Source organism: Coregonus clupeaformis, unplaced genomic scaffold (assembly GCF_020615455.1).
Source record: "Coregonus clupeaformis isolate EN_2021a unplaced genomic scaffold, ASM2061545v1 scaf0219, whole genome shotgun sequence".
Taxonomy (NCBI): Eukaryota; Metazoa; Chordata; class Actinopteri; order Salmoniformes; family Salmonidae; genus Coregonus; species Coregonus clupeaformis.
This window is the reverse complement of record NW_025533674.1, coordinates 10,569-32,739: the sequence shown is the minus strand read 5'-3', so window position 1 is coordinate 32,739 and position 22,171 is coordinate 10,569. Positions and strand designations below refer to the sequence as shown.

The 22,171-nt window shown below is 43.7% G+C and overlaps 1 protein-coding gene across 5 annotated transcripts; it reads left to right on the top strand.

Annotated features, from left to right (window-relative positions):
• On the top strand, positions 1 to 21,948 carry LOC121555682 (aldehyde dehydrogenase family 3 member A2). Of its 5 annotated transcripts, none has more exons than XM_041869513.1 (12): positions 1 to 68; positions 1,899 to 2,079; positions 2,435 to 2,563; positions 2,770 to 2,872; positions 4,489 to 4,574; positions 6,989 to 7,197; positions 9,139 to 9,256; positions 13,610 to 13,751; positions 15,616 to 15,782; positions 18,877 to 18,976; positions 19,189 to 19,427; positions 21,464 to 21,948. In XM_041869513.1, exons 2-12 carry the CDS (start codon positions 1,918 to 1,920, stop codon positions 21,476 to 21,478), a joined length of 1,470 nt encoding a protein of 489 aa, XP_041725447.1. In that variant the 5' UTR covers positions 1 to 68; positions 1,899 to 1,917; the 3' UTR covers positions 21,479 to 21,948. The 5 variants fall into 5 exon arrangements, with proteins under 5 accessions (XP_041725447.1, XP_041725446.1, XP_041725445.1 ...); XM_041869512.2 differs by having other exon boundaries at positions 20 to 156; positions 1,907 to 2,079; XM_041869511.2 differs by having other exon boundaries at positions 20 to 156.
• The last annotated feature ends 223 nt before the right edge of the window (positions 21,949 to 22,171 follow it).

Here is a 22,171-nt window from a genome sequence, read left to right as displayed (position 1 = left end):
CCTCTGATGACGTAGTAATACTGTTATAATTGTTTCAGATAACAGGACGAAAGCTACTGTACTGATAGGTGAGCTGCTACAGTGTTGCTCTATTGGGGTCAACTGAAGTGCAACGTTCGTTCAAAAATATACATAATTTCTCTGCTGACTTACAAGGTAATAAACATGATAACCTGGGTTTGCCATTTAGTTGCCTTCGAATGTGAAACGGTTCTGTAATGCAATGTTTTTTGTTGTTGTTAGCTGTTAGCCAGTTAGCTGACGTTGGCTATTAGCTCAGCCCGTTATTTGAATGGCAAAACTCCAGGATTATATAGTCTCGTGATGCTAGTCGTTGTTTTAGAATCAAGTGCCTAAAGCATATCCTGGTCAAGACCTACCAATAGTGTGTATTACACCTGCATAGACGTATACTATTGCATTCATGTTGATTCTGTTGGTGAACACATAATTAGGAGAGGAAGTACAAAACCAACGACGCTAGACAGAGAGGAATTTGCTTAAGCAAAAGGCAGTTTATTAAAACAGAGATAGCTGGTACTGTTCAAGCTACATGCATGGACCCATTCAATTGCCTCTTATGGAGACAGTTGAGAAGGGATGGATAAACAGAGTTACAGCATTATTTTATACAATGAAACATAAAGGAAGGGGTCCTTCTTCTAGTCCCTTGATTGGTTCCCGAGGCGTAGGAGGCGGGTCTGCTCTGTCCAGAGCAGAAGCCCCATTGGTGCACAGCAGAGTCCTCTGCCCTTGGCACCCGACCAGTAGACAGGGGAGTGGAGAATGAGTGTGCGTAAGAAATGAAATATTGGTGTGTGTCAAGAGAAAGTGGTGGGGAGTATCTGGTGGTTTATGGCCGGAGAGGGGGTGTTGTCCTATTATCGCATTCCTAGCAAGACTAGGTCATCTGGTGAGAGATATGGTTTTCTCCTCTGTCCTTTGATCTCTGACCTGGAACAGCATTTATTGAAAACAGGCTCCAAATGGGTCTTTCAGAACATTTTAGTCAGACCAATCTATAACAATTTATATTTACTACGACAATTCCTTCTATTAGCCTACTGGCTTTATCGAGTACATATTACATTTTAGTCATTTAGCAGACGCTCTTATCCAGAGCGACTTACAGTTAGTGCATACATTTTATTTTTTATTTTTTTCATACTGGCCCCCCGTGGGAATCGAACCCACAACCCTGGCGTTGCAAACACCATGCTCTACCAACTGAGCTACATCCCTGCCGGCCATTCCCTCCCCTACCCTGGACGACGCTGAGCCAATTGTGCGCCGCCTCTTTGGTCTCCTGGTCACGGCCGGCTACGACAGAGCCTGGATTCGAACCAGGATCTCTAGTGGCACAGCTAGCACTGCGATGCAGTGCCTTAGACCACTGCGCCACTCGGGAGCTCACTTTGACATTCCTATCCTATAGTTATGCATGGGTAGAAATATGACATATAGTCATCCTTATCTCTGTTTTGATAACACACACACACACGCTGTACCTCAGTACCACACGACATGTAGCTACAAACCCAATAATACATTCCCTTGGTGTCCCTGTTCTACCACTCCTTGGTGTCCCTGTTCTACCACTCCTTGGTGTCCCTGTTCTACCACTCCTTGGTGTCCCTGTTCTACCACTCCTTGGTGTCCCTGTTCTACCACTCCTTGGTGTCCCTGTTCTACCACTCCTTGGTGTCCCTGTTCTACCACTCCTTGGTGTCCCTGTTCTACCACTCCTTGGTGTCCCTGTTCTACCACTCCTTGGTGTCCCTGTTCTACCACTCCTTGGTGTCCCTGTTCTACCACTCCTTGGTGTCCCTGTTCTACCACTCCTTGGTGTCCCTGTTCTACCACTCCTTGGTGTCCCTGTTCTACCACTCCTTGCCCAGTACTCTAGTAGGTAGTAGTATGTCTCAGGAGCAGCTGGTGGTAGAGAGGGCAAGGAGGGCCTTTCAGACCGGTAAGTCTAAACCCCTGAAGTTCAGAGTTCACCAGCTTAAGAGCCTGCACCGATTCATCACAGAGAGACGCAAGGACATTGCAGACGCTGTCAAGAAGGACCTCAACAAGGTGAGTGTTGAGGTGCGTCCCAAACGACAATCAATACCCTTTATAGTGCACTACTTTTGACCAGAGGCCATAGGTCCCTGTCAAAAGTAGTGCACTATAAAGGGAATAGGGTGCCATTTGGGACATAAGTTTAATTTACAATTTACGTAAAGGTATCCTTTAAGGGGGTTGTAGAGGGTTTATAAGTAGTTTTTAGAATAAATTAATATGTCGTCTGGAAATCTAATTATAACCCACTTATAACTATGTGTTAGCCTACTGTAGAGGACTCTGTGACAATGTTTTTGTAAAAATGGCTATATAAATATGACTGTCTGACTGATTGATGCATTGGTGTGTCCTGATCCTGCTGCAGTCTGAACACAGCACAGAGCTATTTGAGACACTGGGTCTGGAAGGGGAGATCAACGTGGCTGTGGAGAGGTTAGCAGACTGGGCTGCCCCTCGGCCTGTAGAGAAGAGCCCCCTCACCATCTTAGACGAGGTAAGACAAGATAAACATCTAGGGGTCCCAAATGGCAGCTTATTCCCTACATTGTGCACTGCTTGTGACCATAGGACCTTATTGTCTGTTTCCACCTAAATGTATTTGCGTCATTAAATCTCATTACAGGACATAAAATACAACACAGAACATATGAAGGACAGGGGATCATAGATTTAAAAAACATAGTGTACATCTTGTCACAGGTGTACATCCAGCCGGAGCCCCTGGGAGTGGTCCTCATCATCGGGGCCTGGAACTACCCCTGGGCAGTGACCCTCCAGCCCCTGGTTGGGGCCATCGCCGCTGGTACTGTAGTAGAAAACGCAATGGAGGTGGTTCTGTGTGTAAACAATGCTCGCGTGATGAATAACCTTGCCTGAGACTTGGAGACTTGTGTTAGCTCCCCGAGGTAATGCCTAGGCTTTACCTCAGCAGGCTAACATTGAGCTAACACAGTCTTGAAACGTTGTTATGATTACACATTCACTGTCTAATACTATCTCTCTTCTGCCTCCCTCCATCCCTCCATCCCTCTATCCATCCCTCCCATCTCTCCATCCCTCTATCCATCTCTCATCCCTCTATCCATCCCGCCATCCCTCCATCCCTCTATCCATTCCTCCATCCCTCTATCCCTCTCTCCATCCCTCTATCCATCTCTCATCCCTCTATCCATCTCTCATCCCTCTATCCATCCCTCCATCCCACTATCCATCCCTCCCATCTCTCCATCCCTCCATCTCTCCATCCCTCCATCCATCCCTCCCATCTCTCCATCCCTCCCATCTCTCCATCTCTCCATCCCTCCATCCATCCCTCCCATCTCTCCATCCATCCCTCCCATCTCTCCATCTCTCCATCCCTCCATCCATCCCTCCCATCTCTCATCTCTCCATCCCTCCCATCTTTCCATTCCTCCATCTCTCCATCCCTCCCATCTCTCCATCCCTCCATCCATCCCTCCCATCTCTCCATCCCTCCCATCTTTCCATCCCTCCATCTCTCCATCCCTCCCATCTCTCCATCCCTCCATCCATCCCTCCCATCTCTCCATCTCTCCATCCCTCCCATCTTTCCATCCCTCCATCTCTCCATCCCTCCCATCTCTCCATCCCTCCCATCTCTCCATCCCTCCCATCTCTCCATCCCTCCCATCTCTCCATCTCTCCATCCCTCTATCTCTCCATCTCTCCATCCCTCCCATCTCTCCATCCCTCCCATCTCTCCATCCCTCCATCTCTCCATCTCTCCATCCCTCCCATCTCTCCATCCCTCCATCTCTCCATCTCTCCATCCCTCCCATCTCTCCATCCCTCCCATCTCCATCCCTCCCATCTCCCCATCTCTCCATCCCTCCCATCTCTCCATCCCTCCCATCTCTCCATCCCTCCCATCTCTCCATCTCTCCATCTCTCCATCCCTCCCATCTCTCCATCTCTCCATCCCTCCCATCTCTCCATCCCTCCCATCTCTCCATCCCTCCATCTCTCCATCTCTCCATCCCTCCCATCTCTCCATCCCTCCCATCTCTCCATCCCTCCCATCTCTCCATCCCTCCCATCTCTCCATCCCTCCCATCTCTCCATCCCTCCCATCTCTCCATCCCTCCCATCTCTCCATCCCTCCCATCTCTCCATCTCTCCATCCCTCCCATCTCTCCATCCTTCCCATTTCTCCATCTCTCCATCCCTCCCATCTCTCCATCCCTCCCATCTCTCCATCCCTCCCATCTCTCCATCCTTCCCATTTCTCCATCTCTCCATCCCTCCCATCTCTCTATCCCTCCCATCTCTCCATCTCTCCATCCCTCCCATCTCTCCATCTCTCCATCCCTCCCATCTCTCCATCCCTCCCATCTCTCCATCCCTCCCATCTCTCCATCCCTCCCATCTCTCCATCCCTCCCATCTCTCCATCCCTCAGGGAATGCTGCTGTGGTTAAGCCGTCAGAGGTCAGCTCTCATTCAGCCAAGGTCATGGAGGATCTGCTCCCTCTCTACCTGGACAAGGTCACTTCGCTAACGTCAAATCCCTATCAGATGCATGTTTATTCCTTTACAGCGCCTTCGGAAAGTATTCATACCCCTCGACTTATTCCACATTTATGGCAAGCGGTGCATCAAGTCTGACACCAACATGCTCCTGAATAGCTACTATCCCCAAGCCATAAGACTACTAAATAACTAGCTAGATAGGTAACAAAATGGCTACACGGACTATCTGAGTTGACCCTTGTATTTTATTTTGCGCTGTCTCTATGCACACTCACAGGGCCCTACACACTCACACACACTGTCACTCCAACACACACGCAAACACTCACTCCATAATTTGCTCACACACACATAATATGTACATACATTTGTACTGACTCTAGACGCACACACACCCACTCACATACAGTCATCACATACGCTGCTGCTACTCTGTTTATTATATATCCTGATGCCTAGTCACCTTACCCCTATACATATCTACCTCCATCACTCCAGTATCCCTGCACATTGTTAATATGGTATTGGAACTGACCCTGTATATAGTCCCCTTCCCCCTAATACATATCTATCTCCATCACTCCAGTATCCCTGCACATTGTTAATATGGTACAGGAACTGACTGACCCTGTACATAGTATGCGTACTTACTTTATCGTGTTCTTATATCTTGTTTTAATATCTCTTGTGTTTTTTGTTCTACCTTGTTATTTTTAGGATTACATTGATATTGATTACTGCATTGTTGGGTTTGGAGCTTGCAAGAAAGGCAGCACTGTTCTTGTGCACGTGACATTGAAACTTGAAACATTTTGTTGTTACAGCCTGAATTCAAAATTGATTAAATATGATTTTTTTCTCACCTATCTACACACAATACCCCATAATGACAAAGTGAAAACATGTTTTTAGAAAATGTATTGAAAATGAAATACAGAAATATCTCATTTACATAAGTATTCACACCCCTGAGTCAATACTTTGTAGAAGCACCTTTAACAGTGATTACAGTCTTTCTAGGTTAGTCTCTAAGAGCTTTCTACACCTGGATAGTGCAACATTTGCCTATTATTAATTTCAGAATACTTCAAGCTCTGTCAAATTGGTTGTTGATCATTGCTAGACAACCATTTTCAGGTCTTGCCATAGATTTTCAAATAGATTTAAGTCAAAACTGTAACTTACCCACTCAGGAACATTCACTGTCTTCTTGGTAAGCAACTCCAGTGTATATTTGGCCTTGTGTTTTAGGTTATTGTCCTGCTGAAAGGTGAATTCATCTCCCAGTGTCTGGTGGAAAGCAGACTGAACCAGGTTTTCCTCTAGGATTTTGCCTGTGCTTAGCTCTATTCAGTTTCTTTTTTATCCTGAAAAACTCCCCAGTCCTTAACGATTACAAACATACCCACAACATGATGCAGCCACCACTATGCTTGAAAATATGGACAGTGGTACTGAGTAATGTGTTGTATTGGATTTGCCCCAAACATAACACTTTGTATTCAGGACAAAAAGTTTATTGCTTTGCCATATTTTTTGCAGAATTACTTTAGTGCCTTGTAGCAAACAGGATGCATTTTTTGGAACAGTCTTCCTTCTTTTCACTCTGTCAATTAATTTAGTATTGTGGAGTAACTACAATGTTGTTGATCCATCCTCAGTTTTCTCCTATCACAGCCATTCAGCTCTGTAACTGTTTTAAAATCCCCATTGGTCTCATGGTGAAATCCCAGAGCGGTTTCCTTCCTCTCCGGCAACTGAGTTAGGAAGGACGCCTGTATCTTTGTAGTGACTTGGTGTATTGATACACCATCCAAAGTGTAATTAATAACTTCATCATGCCAATAGGTGCCGTTCTTTGCGAGGTATTGGAAAACCTCCCTGGTCTTTGTGGTTTCATCTGTGTTTGAAATTCAGTGCTCGAATGTGGGACTTTACAGATAATTGTATGTGTGGGGTACAGAGATGAGGTAGTCATTCAAAAAACATGTTAAACACTATTGTTGCACACAGAGTGAGTCCATGCAACTTATTATGTGACTTGTTAAGCAAAGTTTTACTCCTGAACCTATTTAAGCTTGCCATAACAAAAGGGGTTGAATACTTATTGACTCAAGACATTTCAGCTTTTCATTTGAATGAATTAGTAGAAATTTAGAAAAACATAATTCCACTTTGACATTATGGGGTATTGTGTGTAGGCCAGTGACACAAAATCTCAATATAATCAATTATAAATTCAGGCTGTACCCACAACAAAATGTGGAAAAAGTCAAGGGGTGTGAATACTTTCTGAAGGCTTCTCACTTCAATCCCTCTTGTGTCGTAGGCTGCTCTTGATGCTGAGAGGGCACTGAAGTGTTCTTGTTTGTGTGAGTGCGCATGCATATGTGCATGTGTGTTTACATGCCTGTCCCCCTCCTCCCCAGGAGCTGTACCCTGTAGTGTGTGGGGGCGTGTCAGAGACCCAGGAGTTGCTGCGTCAGCGTTTCGACCACGTCTTCTACACAGGGAACAGCACTGTGGGTAAACTGGTGATGGAGGCGGCCGCCCGACACCTCACCCCTGTCACCCTGGAGCTGGGGGGGAAGAGCCCCTGTTACATCGATAAGGACGTCGACCTCACCGTGGCATGCCGGTCAGTGGCAGACTGGCCCCATATTCCTTGAGAGATATTCAATCTGTGTGATTTTGTCCATTCCCTGGTCATCCAAAATCTTGGAAATAGTATTTTGTGGGCAGCATCACTGCAACAGCTCAAGGACTGTTTCATACTTTACTCAGAGGAGAACAGCTCAAGGACTGTTTCATACTTTACTCAGGGGAGAACAGCTCAAGGACTGTTTCATAGTAAGTTACTCAGAGGAGAACAGCTCAAGGACCTTTTCATACTTTACTCAGATGAGAACAGCTCAAGGACTGTTTCATACTTTACTCAGAGGAGAACAGCTCAAGGACTGTTTCATACTTTACTCAGATGAGAACAGCTCAAGGACTGTTTCATACTTTACTCAGATGAGAATAGCTCAAGGACTATTTCATACTTTACTCAGATGAGAACAGCTCAAGGACTGTTTCATACTTTACTCAGAGGAGAACAGCTCAAGGACTGTTTCATACTTTACTCAGATCAGAACAGCTCAAGGACTGTTTCATACTTTACTCAGATGAGAATAGCTTAAGGACTGTTTCATACTTTACTCAGAGGAGAACAGCTCAAGGACTGTTTCATACTTTACTCAGATGAGAATAGCTTAAGGACTGTTTCATACTTTACTCAGAGGAGAACAGCTCAAGGACTGTTTCATACTTTACTCAGAGGAGAACAGCTCAAGGACTGTTTCATAGTACGTTACTCAGAGGAGAACAGCTCAAGGACTGTTTCATACTTTACTCAGATGAGAACAGCTCAATGACTGTTTCATACTTTACTCAGATGAGAACAGCTCAAAGACTGTTTCATATTTACTCAGAGGAGAACAGCTCAAGGACTGTTTCATACTTTACTCAGAGGAGAACAGCTCAAGGACTGTTTCATACTTTACTCAGATGAGAACAGCTCAAGGATTGTTTCATACTTTACTCAGATGAGAACAGCTCAAGGACTGTTTCATACTTTACTCAGAGGAGAACAGCTCAAGGACTGTTTCATACTTTACTCAGATGAGAACAGCTCAAGGACTGTTTCATAGTACGTTACTCAGAGGAGAAAAGCTCAAGGACTGTTTCATACTTTACTCAGATGAGAACAGCTCAAGGATTGTTTCATACTTTACTCAGATGAGAACAGCTCAAGGACTGTTTCATACTTTACTCAGAGGAGAACAGCTCAAGGACTGTTTCATACTTTACTCAGATGAGAACAGCTCAAGGACTGTTTCATAGTACGTTACTCAGAGGAGAACAGCTCAAGGACTGTTTCATACTTTACTCAGATGAGAACAGCTCAAGGACTGTTTCATATTTACTCAGAGGAGAACAGCTCAAGGACTGTTTCATACTTTACTCAGATGAGAACAGCTCAAGGACTGTTTCATAGTACGTTACTCAGAGGAGAACAGCTCAAGGACTGTTTCATACTTTACTCAGATGAGAACAGCTCAAGGACTGGTTCATACTTTACTCAGATGAGAACAGCTCAAGGACTGTTTCATACTTTACTCAGATGAGAACAGCTCAAGGACTGTTTCATACTTTACTCAGATGAGAACAGCTCAAGGACTGTTTCATACTTTACTCAGATGAGAACAGCTCAAGGACTGTTTCATACTTTACTCAGATGAGAACAGCTCAAGGATTGTTTCATACTTTACTCAGAGGAGAACAGCTCAAGGACTGTTTCATACTTTACTCAGAGGAGAACAGCTCAAGGACTGTTTCATACTTTACTCAGATGAGAATAGCTCAAGGACTGTTTCATACTTTACTCAGATGAGAACAGCTCAAGGACTGTTTCATACTTTACTCAGATGAGAACAGCTCAAGGACTGTTTCATACTTTACTCAGAGGAGAACAGCTCAAGGACTGTTTCATACTTTACTCAGAGGAGAAGCACATTATGCCTCTGTGTTTCCACAGGCGTATCACATGGGGGAAGTTTGTGAATTGTGGTCAGACGTGCATCGCTCCAGACTACATCCTGTGTGAACCCAGCATCCAGGACAGAGTGGTGGAAGAGATCAGGAAATGCATCACGGTATAGTCTGCATGTACAGTAGAGATTATACGAATTAGTTGAATAAGCATAGAATTACAGAATGGGTCCTGCATATACAGTAGTCTGGAATCCAGACCTGTTTAACATTCCACAATTGGTTTGGCATATGACCCAGCACACAAGGAGTGGTATGTTAGCACAGAACCACTCATACAGTACCTTTATGAAGCAACGCTACCATCCACTAAGATCTATGTCACGTCTGTTCTTGACTTAGAAGTACAGTGCCTGTAGAAAGTCTACACCCCCTTGAACTTTTAGTTTCTCCAACACATCTACACAACCTACTCCACATTTTCAAAGTGAAAGAAAGTTATAGAAGGTTTTCCACAAAAAAAAATAAAAAAAAATGAAATACACTGCTCAAAAAAATAAAGGGAACAATAAAATAACACACCCTAGATCTGAATGAATGAAATAATCTTATTAAATACTTTTTTCTTTACATAGTTGAATGTGCTGACAACAAAATCACACAAAAATTATCAATGGAAATCAAATTTATCAACCCATGGAGGTCTGGATTTGGAGTCACACTCAAAATTAAAGTGGAAAACCACACTACAGGCTGATCCAACTTTGATGTAATGTCCTTAAAACAAGTCAAAATTAGGCTCAGTAGTGTGTGTGGCCTCCACGTGCCTGTATGACCTCCCTACAACGCCTGGGCATGCTCCTGATGAGGTGGCGGATGGTCTCCTGAGGGATCTCCTCCCAGACCTGGACTAAAGCGAGACATGATGTCCCAGATGTGCTCAATTGGATTCAGGTCTGGGGAACGGGCGGGCCAGTCCATAGCATCAATGCCTTCCTCTTGCAGGAACTGCTGACACACTTCAGCCACATGAGGTCTAGCATTGTCTTGCATTAGGAGGAACCCAGGGCCAACCGCACCAGCATATGGTCTCACAAGGGGTCTGAGGATCTCATCTCGGTACCTAAAGGCAGTCAGGCTACCTCTGACGAGCACATGGAGGGCTGTGCGGCCCCCCAAAGAAATGCCACCCCACACCATGACTGACCCACCGCCAAACCGGTCATGCTGGAGGATGTTGCAGGCAGCAGAACGTTCTCCACGGCGTCTCCAGACTCTGTCACGTCTGTCACATGTGCTCAGTGTGAACCTGCTTTCATCTGTGAAGAGCACAGGGCGCCAGTGGCGAATTTGCCAATCTTGGTGTTCTCTGGCAAATGCCAAACGTCCTGCACGGTGTTGGGCTGTAAGCACAACCCCCACCTGTGGACGTCTGGCCCTCATACCACCCTCATGGAGTCTGTTTCTGACCGTTTGAGCAGACACATGCACATTTGTGGCCTGCTGGAGGTCATTTTGCAGGGCTCTGGCAGTGCTCCTCCTGCTCCTCCTTGCACAAAGGCGGAGGTAGCGTTCCTGCTGCTGGGTTGTTGCCCTCCTACGGCCTCCTCCACGTCTCCTGATGTACTGGCCTGTCTGCTGGTAGCGCCTCCATGCTCTGGACACTACGCTGACAGACACAGCAAACCTTCTTGCCACAGCTCGCATTGATGTGCCATCCTGGATGAGCTGCACTACCTGAGCCACTTGTGTGGGTTGTAGACTCCGTTTCATGCTACCACTAGAGTGAAAGCACTGCCAGCATTCAAAAGTGACCAAAACATCAGCCAGGAAGCATAGGAACTGAGAAGTGGTCTGTGGTCACCACCTGCAGAACCAGTCCTTTATTGGGGGGTGTCTTGCTAATTGCCTATAATTTCCATCTGTTGTCTATTCCATTTGCACAACAGCATGTGACATTTATTGTCAATCAGTGTTGCTTCCTAAGTGGACAGTTTGATTTCACAGAAGTGTGATTGACTTGGAGTTACATTGTGTTGTTTAAGTGTTCCCTTTATTTTTTGAGCAGTGTATAATAATTAGATAAATCCAGCCCCCTGAGTTAATACTTGGTGGAAGCGCCTTTGGCAGCCATTAAAGCTGTGAATAATTTTGATTAAGATTCTACCAACTTTTCACAACTCTTATGCCTTCGGAAAGTATTCAGACCCCTTGACTTTTTCCACATTTTGTTAGGTTACAGCCTTATTCTAAAATTGATTAAACCGTTTTTTTCCTCATCAATCTACACACAATACCCCATAATGACTAAGCAAAAGCAGGTTTGTATAATTTTTTGCTAATTTATAAAAAATCTAAAACAGAAATATCACAGTATTCAGACCCTTTACTCAGTACTTTGTTGAAGCACCTTTGGCGGCAATTACAGCCTTGAGTCTTCTTGGGTATGACGCTACAAGCTTGGCACACCTGTATTTGGGGAGTTTCTCCCATTCTACTCTGCAGATCCTCTCAAGCTCTGTCAGGTTGGATAGGGAGCGTCGCTGCACAGCTATTTTCAGGTCTCTCCAGAGATGTTAGATCGGGTTCAAGTCTGGGCTCTAGCTGGGCCACTCAAGGACATTCAGAGACTTGTCCCGAAGCCACTCCTGCGTTGTCTTGGCTGTGTGCTTAGGGTTGTTGTCCTGTTAGAAGGTGAACCGTCGCCCCAGTCTGAGTTCCTGACTAGTCTCCCAGTCCCTGCCGCTGAAAAACACCCCCACAGCATGATGCTGCCACAACCATGGTTCACCGTAGGGATGGTGCCAGGTTTCCTCCAGACGTGACGCTTGGCATTCAGGCCAAAGAGTTTAATCTTGATTTCATCAGACCAAAGAATCTTGTTTCTCATGGTCAGAGTCCTTTAGGTGCCTTTTGGCAAACTCCAAGCGGGGAGTGGCTTCCGTCTGGACACTCTACCATAAAGGCCTGATTGCTGGAGTGCTGCAGAGATGGTTGTCCTTCTGGAAGGTTCTTCCATCTCCAAAGAGAAACTCTACAGCTCTGTCAGAGTGACCATTGGGTTCTTGGTCACCTCCCTGACCAAGGCCCTTCTCCCCCCCGATTGCTCAGATTCGCTGGGCGGCCAGCTCTAGGAAGAGTCTTGGTGGTTCCAAATTTCTTCCATTTAATAATGATCGAGGCCACTGTGTTCTTGGGGACCTTCAATGCTGCAGAATTATTTTGGTAACCTTCCCCAGATCTGTCAACTGTGGGACCTTATACAGACAGGTGTGTGCCTTTCCAAATCAAGTCCAATCAATTGAATTTACCACAGGTGGACTCCAATCAAGTTGTAGAAACATCTCAAGCATGATCAATGGAAACAGGATGCACCTGAGCTAAATTTCGAGTCTCATAGCAAAGGATCTGAATACTTATGTAAATAAGGTATTTCTGTTTTTCATTTTTTATAAGTTTGTATAAATGTCTAAAAACCTGTTTTCGCTTTGTCATTATGGGGTGTTGTGTGTAGATTGCTGAGGATTTTTTATTTTTTTAAAATCATTTTTATAATAAGGCTGTAACGTAACAAAATGTGAAAAAAGTCAAGGGGTCTGAATTTTTGTCAGAAGCTCAGGCTCAGTACATTTGGTGGGGGATCGTTGATTGACAGCAATATTTAAACCTTACCATGTGTCTGATTTTTTAAAGCAGATTTAAGTCAGAACTAAGACTAGACCACTCAGGAACACTCAACACACTTTTGCATAAACATTTGTGTAATTGTCCCGCAGAAAAATACAACTCTATCCCAGGGTTAGGTTTTCAGAAGACTGAGGTGGGTTTTCCTCTACCTTTTTACCTGGGCTTTGCTCCTTTCATATTTATTTTCATCCTGACAAACTCCCCAGTCCCTGCCAATGACAAGCATTTTTTACATTTATTTTTTATTTAACCATTATTTAACTAGGCAAGTCAGTTAAGAACAAATTCTTATTTACAATGACGACCTACACCGGCCAATCCCGGACGACACTGGGCCAATTGTGCCCAGCCAAGCATACCCATAACATGACCTTGTTATGGGTATGAAACCTTGGCTCAAAATCAGAGACAAGGTTTAAATATTGCTTTCTATCAATGATCCCCAACCAAATTTGCTGAGCCTGAGCAATTTTGACAAATACGATGGAAATGTTGCTCTAAGTGTTGTGCAATGTAGAATCTTAATGAAAATGATTCACAGCTGTAATGGCTGCCAAAGGTGCTTCCACCAAACATTGGAGACTTATTCAATTATGATATTTCAGGGGTGGGGGGGTGTTCTTAATTTGGAAAACTTTCTATGACTTTCTTTCACTTTGAAAATATGGAGTAGGCTGTGTAGATCTGTAGGAAAAAAAGTGTTTTTATATTGAATTTTAAGACAGCAGAATGTGAAAAAAGTTAAAGTGGGTATAGACTTTCAATAGGCACTGTATATGCATTTTAATGGTAATTCACTATTGTATATTTTACCTTCGGGCTGGTGTTAGGAGTTTTATACGGATGACCCAAAGACCTTTGAGGACTACGGACGCATCATTAACCAGCGCCACTTCCTGAGGGTGATGTCACTGTTCGAGGGGAGCACTGTGGCCATCGGAGGAGACAGCGACCAATCACAATGCTATATAGGTACGTTAAAAAAATACATGTATATAAAAATAGGACCAAACACAACAAGAGAGACACCACAACACTACATAAAGAGAGACACCACAACACTACATAAAGAGAGACACCACAACACTACATAGAGACACCACAACACTACATAAAGAGAGACACCACAACACTACATAGAGACACCACAACACTACATAAAGAGAGACACCACAACACTACATAAAGACACCACAACACTACATAAAGAGACACCACAACACTACATAAAGAGACACCACAACACTACATAAAGAGAGACGCCACAACACTACATAAAGAGAGACACCACAACACTACATAAAGAGAGACACCACAACACTACATAAAGAGAGACACCACAACACTACATAAAGAGACACCACAACACTACATAAAGAGAGACGCCACAACACTACATAAAGAGAGACACCACAACACTACATAAAGAGAGACACCACAACACTACATAAAGAGAGACACCACAACACTACATAAAGAGAGACACCACAACACTACATAAAGAGAGACGCCACAACACTACATAAAGAGAGACACCACAACACTACATAAAGAGAGACCTAAGACAACAACATAGCATGGCAGCAACACATGACAACACAGCAAGGTAGCAACCCAACATGAAAACAACATGGTAGCAACCCAACATGAAAACAACATGGTAGCAACCCAACATGAAAACAGCATGGTAGCAACCCAACATGAAAACAACATGGTAGCAACCCAACATGAAAACAACATGGTAGCAACCCAACATGAAAACAGCATGGTAGCAACACAACATGAAAACAACATGGTAGCAACACAACATGAAAACAACATGGTAGCAACCCAACATGAAAACAACATGGTAGCAACACAACATGAAAACAACATGGTAGCAACCCAACATGAAAACAGCATGGTAGCAACACAACATGAAAACAACATGGTAGCAACCCAACATGAAAACAACATGGTAGCAACCCAACATGAAAACAACATGGTAGCAACCCAACATGAAAACAGCATGGTAGCAACACAACATGAAAACAACATGGTAGCAACCCAACATGAAAACAACATGGTAGCAACCCAACATGAAAACAGCATGGTAGCAACCCAACATGAAAACAACATGGTAGCAACCCAACATGAAAACAACATGGTAGCAACCCAACATGAAAACTGCATGGTAGCAACACAACATGAAAACAACATGGGAGCAACCCAACATGAAAACAACATGGTAGCAACCCAACATGAAAACAACATAGTAGCAACACAACATGAAAACAACATGGTAGCAACCCAACATGAAAACAACATGGTAGCAACCCAACATGAAAACAGCATGGTAGCAACACAACATGAAAACAACATGGTAGCAACCCAACATGTAAACAACATGGTAGGAACCCAACATGAAAACAACATGGTAGCAACCCAACATGAAAACAACATGGTAGCAACCCAACATGAAAACAACATGGTAGCAACCCAACATGAAAACAACATGGTAGCAACACAACATGAAAACAGCATGGTAGCAACACAACATGAAAACAACATGGTAGCAACCCGACATGAAAACAACATGGTAGCAACCCGACATGAAAACAACATGGTAGCAACCCAACATGAAAACAACATGGTAGCAACACAACATGGCAGCAACACAAGACATGGTGCAAACATTAGATAACATTAGACAACAGCACAAAGGGCAAGAAGGTAGAAGGTGTGTTATTTCTTATGTTTCTAGTATTCGTGAGCCTTCCCTTCCCCCCCACCTGCCCTTTGTGTCTACTCAGTGTGTGTGTTATTGTGTTATTTCTCAATGTGCGTGTGTGTCCAGCCCCCACGGTGCTGAAGGACGTGACAGGGGGCTCCAAGGTGATGCAGGAGGAGATATTTGGTCCCCTGCTCCCCATCATCACTGTTAGTGGAGTGGACGAGGCGATACAGTTCATCAATGAGAGAGAGAAGCCTCTGGCACTCTACGTGTTCTCACCTGACAACAAGGTAAAGACCGTAGAAGTGATATTAAAGCTAAAGTCTGTAAGATTTACAGTGTTTTTAACTAATGAAATGTCTTATGACCTACACAACCAGTCAAACAGTTTGGACACACCTGCTCATTCAAGGGTTTTTCTTTATTTTTAATATTTTTTACATTGTAGAATAATAGTGAAGACATCAAAACTATGAAATAACACATATGGAATCATGTAGTAACCAAAAAAAGTGTTAAGCAAATCAAAATATATTTTATATTTCATTCTTCAAATAACCACCGTTTGCCTTGATGACAGCTTTGCACGCTCTTGGCATTCTCTCAACCAGCTTCATGAGGTAGTCACCTGGAATGCATTTCAATTTAAAGGTGTGCCTTCTTAAAAGTTAATTTGTGGAATTTCTTTCCTTCTTAATGCGTTTGAGCCAATCAGTTGTGTTGTGACAAGGTAGGTGGGGTATACAGAAGATAGCCCTATTTGGTAAAATACCAAGTCCATATTATGGCAAGAACAGCTCAAATAAGCAAAGAGAAACGACAGTCCATCATTACTTTAAGACAGTCAATACGGAACATTTCAAGAACTTTGAACGTTTCTTCAAGTGCCGTCGCAAAAACAATCAAGCGTTATGATGAAACTGGCTCTCATGAGGACCTCCACAGGAAAGGAAGACCCAGAGTTACCTCTGCTGCAGAGGATATGTTCATTAGCGTTACCAGCCTCAGAAATTTCAGCCCAAATAAATGATTCACAGTTCAAATAACAGACACATCTCAACATCAACTATTCAGAGGGGACTGTGTGAATCAGGCCTTCATGGTCGAATTGCTGCAAAGAAACCACTACTAAAGGACACCAATATTAAGAAGAGACCTGCTTGGACCAAGAAACACGAGCAATGGACATTAGACCGGTGGAAATGTATGCTTTGGTCTGGAGTCCAAATTTGAGATTTTTGGTTCAAACCGCTGTGTCTTTGTGAGACACGGTGTGGGTGAACGGATGATGTCCGCACGTGTAGTTCCCACCGTGAAGCATGGAGGAGGAGTTGTTATGGTGTGGGGGTGCTTTGCTGGTGACACTGTCTGTGATCTATTTAGAATTCAAGGCCCACTTAACCAGCATGGCTACCAAAGCATTCTGCAGCGATACGCCATCCCATCTGGTTTGGGCTTAGTGGGACTGTCATTTGTTTTTCAACAGGACAATGACCCAACACACCTCCAGGCTGTGTAAGGGCTATTTTACCAAGAATGAGAGTGATGGAGTGCTGCATCAGATGACCTGGCCTCCACAATCCCCTGACCTCAACCCAATTGAGATGGTGTGAAGGAAAAGCAGCCAACAAGTGCTCAGCATATGTGGGAACTCCTTCAAGACTGTTGGAAAAGCATTCCAGGTGAAGCTGGTTGAGAGAATGCCAAGAGTGTGCAAAGCTGTCATCAAGGTAAAGGGTGGCTATTTGAAGAATCTCAAATATATAATATATTTTGATTTGTTTAACACTTTTTTGGTGACTACATGATTCCATATGTGTTATTTCATGGTTTTGATGTCTTCACTATTATTCTAAAATAGTGTCCAAACTTTTGACTGGTACTGTAGGTCAAATACTAAGTTAGTGTTTTTCCATCTCTCTTTCTCTCTCTCTCTCTCTCTCTCTCAATTCAATTTCAATTCAATTTAAGGGCTTTATTGGCATGGGAAACGTGTGTTAACATTGCCAAAGCAAGTGAAGTAGATAGTAAACAAAAGTGAAATAAACAATAAATATTAACAGTAAACATTACACTCAGAAGTTTCAAAAGAATAAAGACATTTCAAATGTCATATTATGTATATATACAGTGTTGTAACAATGTGCAAATAGTTAAAGTACAAATGGGAAAATAAATAAAAATAAATATGGGTTGTATTTACAATGGTGTTTGTTCTTCACTGGTTGCCCTTTTCTTGTGGCAACAGGTCACAAATCTTGCAGCTGTGATGGCACACTGTGGTTTTTCACCCAGTAGATAAGGGAGTTTATCAAAATTGGGTTTGTTTTCGAATTCTTTGTGGATCGCTGTAATCTGAGGGAAATATGTGTCTCTAATATGGTCATACATTTGGCAGGAGGTTAGGAAGTGCAGCTCAGTTTCCACCTCATTTTGTGGGCAGTGTGCACATAGCCTGTCTTCTCTTGAGAGCCAGGTCTGCCTACGGCGGCCTTTCTCAATAGCAAGGCTATGCTCACTGAGTCTGTACATAGTCAAAGCTTTCCTTAAGTTTGGGTCAGTCACAGTGGTCAAGTATTCTGCCACTGTGTACTCTCTGTTTAGGGCCAAATAGCATTCTAGTTTGCTCTGTTTTTTTGTTTGTTCTTTCCAATGTGTCAAGTAATTCTCTTTTTGTTTTCTCATGATTTGGTTGGGTCTAGTTGTGTTGTTGTTGTTGTTGTCCTGGGGCTGTGTGGGGTCTTTTTGTGTTTGTGAACAGAGCCCCAGGACAAGCTTACTTAGGGGACTCTTCTCCAAGTTCATCTCTCTGTAGGTGATGGCTTTGTTATGGAAGGTTTGGGAATCGCTTCCTTTTAAGTGGTTATAGAAATTAACGGCTCTTTTCTGGATTTTGATAATTAGCGGGTATTGGCCTAATTCTGCTCTGCATGCAGAGTCTCAATTTGGTGTTTGTCCCATTTTGTGAATTATTGGTTGGTGAGCGGACCCCAGACCTCAGAACCATAAAGGGCAATGGGTTCTATAACTGATTCAAGTATTTTTAGCCAGATCCTAATTGGTATGCCTCTCTCTCTCTCTCTCTCTCTCTCTCTCTCTCTCTCTCTCTCTCTCTCTCTCCCTCCCTCCCTCCCTCCCTCCCTCCCTCCCTCCCCCCTCCCTCCCTCCCTCCTCCCTCCCTCCCTCCCTCCCTCCCTCCCTCCCTCTCCTCCCTCCCTCCCTCCCTCCCTCCCTCCCTCCCTCCCTCCCTCCCTCCCTCCCTCCCTCCCTCCCTCCCTCCCTCCCCTCCCTCCCTCCCTCCCTCCCTCCCCTCCCTCCCTCCCTCCCTCCCTCCCTCCCTCCCCCCTCCCTCCCTCCCTCCCTCCCTCCCCCCTCCACCTCTAGTTGATTAGGAGGGTGATAGCAGAGACCTCTAGTGGGGCCCTGGTGGCCAATGACTGTCTGGTCCACTTCACTGTCAACGCTCTCCCCTTCGGAGGGGTGGGTAAGTTAAGACTAATACAGACACACACACGCACACACACACACACACACACACACACACACACACACACACACACACACACAATACTGATATGATGTGTGTTCTGTGTGTGTCTTAATAACACCCTTGTTAGTTCCTGACCTGACATGATTACTCACAATAACAAATATATTGAATTTTCCCCCCACTGTCCCTCCTCTCCCTTCCCCAAGGTAACAGTGGCATGGGGCGCTACCACGGCCAGCACGGCTTTGACCAGCTCAGCCACCTGCGTGCCTGCCTCATTAAGAAGCTCAACATGGAGGGTGCGAACGCCATGCGTTACCCGCCCCACACGGCTAAGAAGCTGGGCTGGGCACGCTTCTTCCTCCTGAAGCGGGTTAACCTGGGCAGGCTCAGACCCATGGTACTACTGGCCCTGTTCTCTGCCCTGGCTGCCTTCATAGTACAGGTAAGATAGATAGATCATAGTACAGGTCAGATAGATAGATCATAGTACAGGTCAGATAGATAGATCATAGTACAGGTCAGATAGATAGATCATAGTACAGGTCAGATAGATAGATCATAGTACAGGACAGATAGATAGATCATAGTACAGGTAAGATAGATAGATCATAGTACAGGTAAGATAGATAGATCATAGTACAGGTCAGATAGATAGATCATAGTACAGGTCAGATAGATAGACCATAGTACAGGTCAGATAGATAGATCATAGTACAGGTCAGATAGATAGATCATAGTACAGGTCAGATAGATAGATCATAGTACAGGTCAGATAGATAGACCATAGTACAGGTCAGATAGATAGACCATAGTACAGGTCAGATAGATAGATCATAGTACAGGTCAGATAGATAGACCATAGTACAGGTCAGATAGATAGATCATAGTACAGGTCAGATAGATAGATCATAGTACAGGTCAGATAGATAGATCATAGTACAGGTCAGATAGATAGATCATAGTACAGGTCAGATAGATAGATCATAGTACAGGTCAGATAGATAGATCATAGTACAGGTCAGATAGATAGATCATAGTACAGGTCAGATAGATAGATCATAGTACAGGTCAGATAGATAGACCATAGTACAGGTCAGATAGATAGACCATAGTACAGGTCAGATAGATAGATCATAGTACAGGTCAGATAGATAGATCATAGTACAGGTCAGATAGATAGATCATAGTACAGGTCAGATAGATAGATCATAGTACAGGTCAGATAGATAGATCATAGTACAGGTCAGATAGATAGATCATAGTACAGGACAGATAGATAGATCATAGTACAGGTCAGATAGATAGATCATAGTACAGGTCAGATAGATAGACCAGACTGAGTTAGCTAACAGGCCTTCCTGCTATAGCTTTTAATCAATTGTTTAGAGAGCCAATGGCATCCTATTCCCTATATAGTGTGCTACGTTTGACCAGGCCCTAGTCTAAAGTAGTGCACTATATAGGGAATAGGGTGCCATTTGGGACACATCCCATAAGTAGTTACTACGAAACAGTTGAGATCACCACAATAGATCCCTGTCTTAGCTCTGCTGGTCACTTCAACCCCTCCTACTGAAATACCATAGTGGCCTGTGCCTGGGCAGGGAGGGACTGGAGTGTCTCGAGCCATGACTGGTTTAATAACTAGAAGGAAGAGAGGGAGATATATACTGCATCCCAAATGGCACACTGTTCCCTATTTAGTGCACTACTTGTATGCACTATATAGCTAATAGGGTGCATTCAGGATGAAGCCATAGCAGTTTATTGTGTGTCACTCTAACAGACTCCTACTGTAGCTTGTTGGCTGAATAGAGTGTTTTTCTAGCATACGTAGTTTATGTTGTCAACGGTTCTGTTTTCAAATGAAAACAGTTGAGTTTATTAATACGATTAAATTATTATCTCGAAAGAAACCCAGCTGTTGTTATTCAATTAGCTATTTGTGTGTCTAAATTGCTAACTAAGTGCTTCTATTTTGTCTCGTGAATCCATCCTGAAAAGTACATTTTCACAGAGATGGCAAGATGCATTATGTGAACGTTCCCTCTCTTAATTCCCACAGCTCCAAAGACTGGTGTCCGTCCCCAATGTCACCCTATTCCCTACACAGTGCACTTTTTTTGGCCAGGGCCCATAGAGCTCTGCTCAAAAGTAGTGCATTATATAGGGAATAGGGTGACATTGTGGACATAACCCTTGTGCTCTTAACACAATAATGGCTTTGTCTCTGTTGAGGAAATCTAACCACACAACACTAGCTACAGGATCTACAGCCCCCTTTAATTACCCAGCATGCATCATTCTCCTTCACTAAATAAGGCCTTTTGTTTTGGGTCCTCCTGTACCTCTGTTTGTTGACGTCTATACTTATCTCTCTTTTTAATTTGCTGTGTCACTGTTGATTGTCATATTCTTTGTTGTTCTGTTTGTGAATAGTGATGATGGGAGCCATTTTGTGCCTTGTGTTTCTTGCAGAGGTTCCTGCGGTGAGGCTGATGTGGGGAAACTGTACGTGTGGCTCCACCGTCTTGGACCCTGATTTAGACTTGTAGTGCTGGAGCAACAGTTATGGCTCAGTGTCAGTCATAAACATAGCAAAATTGCAATAGTTAATTTTTAAATCACAAGTATTTAACTGTTATTCAAACAATGGTTATGAACCATTAATCAATTTAGAGATGTTTATGATGCCAGTAAACCTGTATGTATATTGCAGGTTGTTTTTATTTCATGTTGTGTCCTATGCATTTCATCTCTGTTCCACTGTTGCAAATGGATCCTAACCTCAATGAAAGACTGAGTACCATGCATTTGTATTATTCCTAGGCATTTCCTAAAGGAGTACAACTGTTTTGTAATGTAACAAATGTGCCTTTTGTTGTTGACCTACAGGAAACGTATGATCTCTGTAATTGCAAACAAAGGTTTCTGTACCAAATATTAAGTTCTGCTTTTCTGATGTATCAAATACTTATGTCATGCAATAAAATGCAAATTAATTACTCATACAATGTGATTTTCTGGATTTTTGTTTTAGATTCTGTCTCTCACAGTTGAAGTGTACCTATGATACAAATTACAGACCTCTACATGCTTTGTAAGTAGGAAAACCTGCAAAATCGGCAGTGTATCAAATACTTGTTCTCCCCACTGTATACAATGAGATGAAAACAGACTGTTACT

Excerpts from the sequence above, each read along its gene's own strand:
- LOC121555682 (XM_041869513.1), top strand. The coding sequence starts at position 1,918 with ATGTCTCAGGAGCAGCTGGTGGTAGAGAGGGCAAGGAGGGCCTTTCAG. Across the intron at positions 2,080-2,434 it reads TCAAGAAGGACCTCAACAAG|TCTGAACACAGCACAGAGCT; the intron begins GTGAGTGTTGAG and ends ATCCTGCTGCAG. Across the intron at positions 2,564-2,769 it reads CCCTCACCATCTTAGACGAG|GTGTACATCCAGCCGGAGCC; the intron begins GTAAGACAAGAT and ends ATCTTGTCACAG.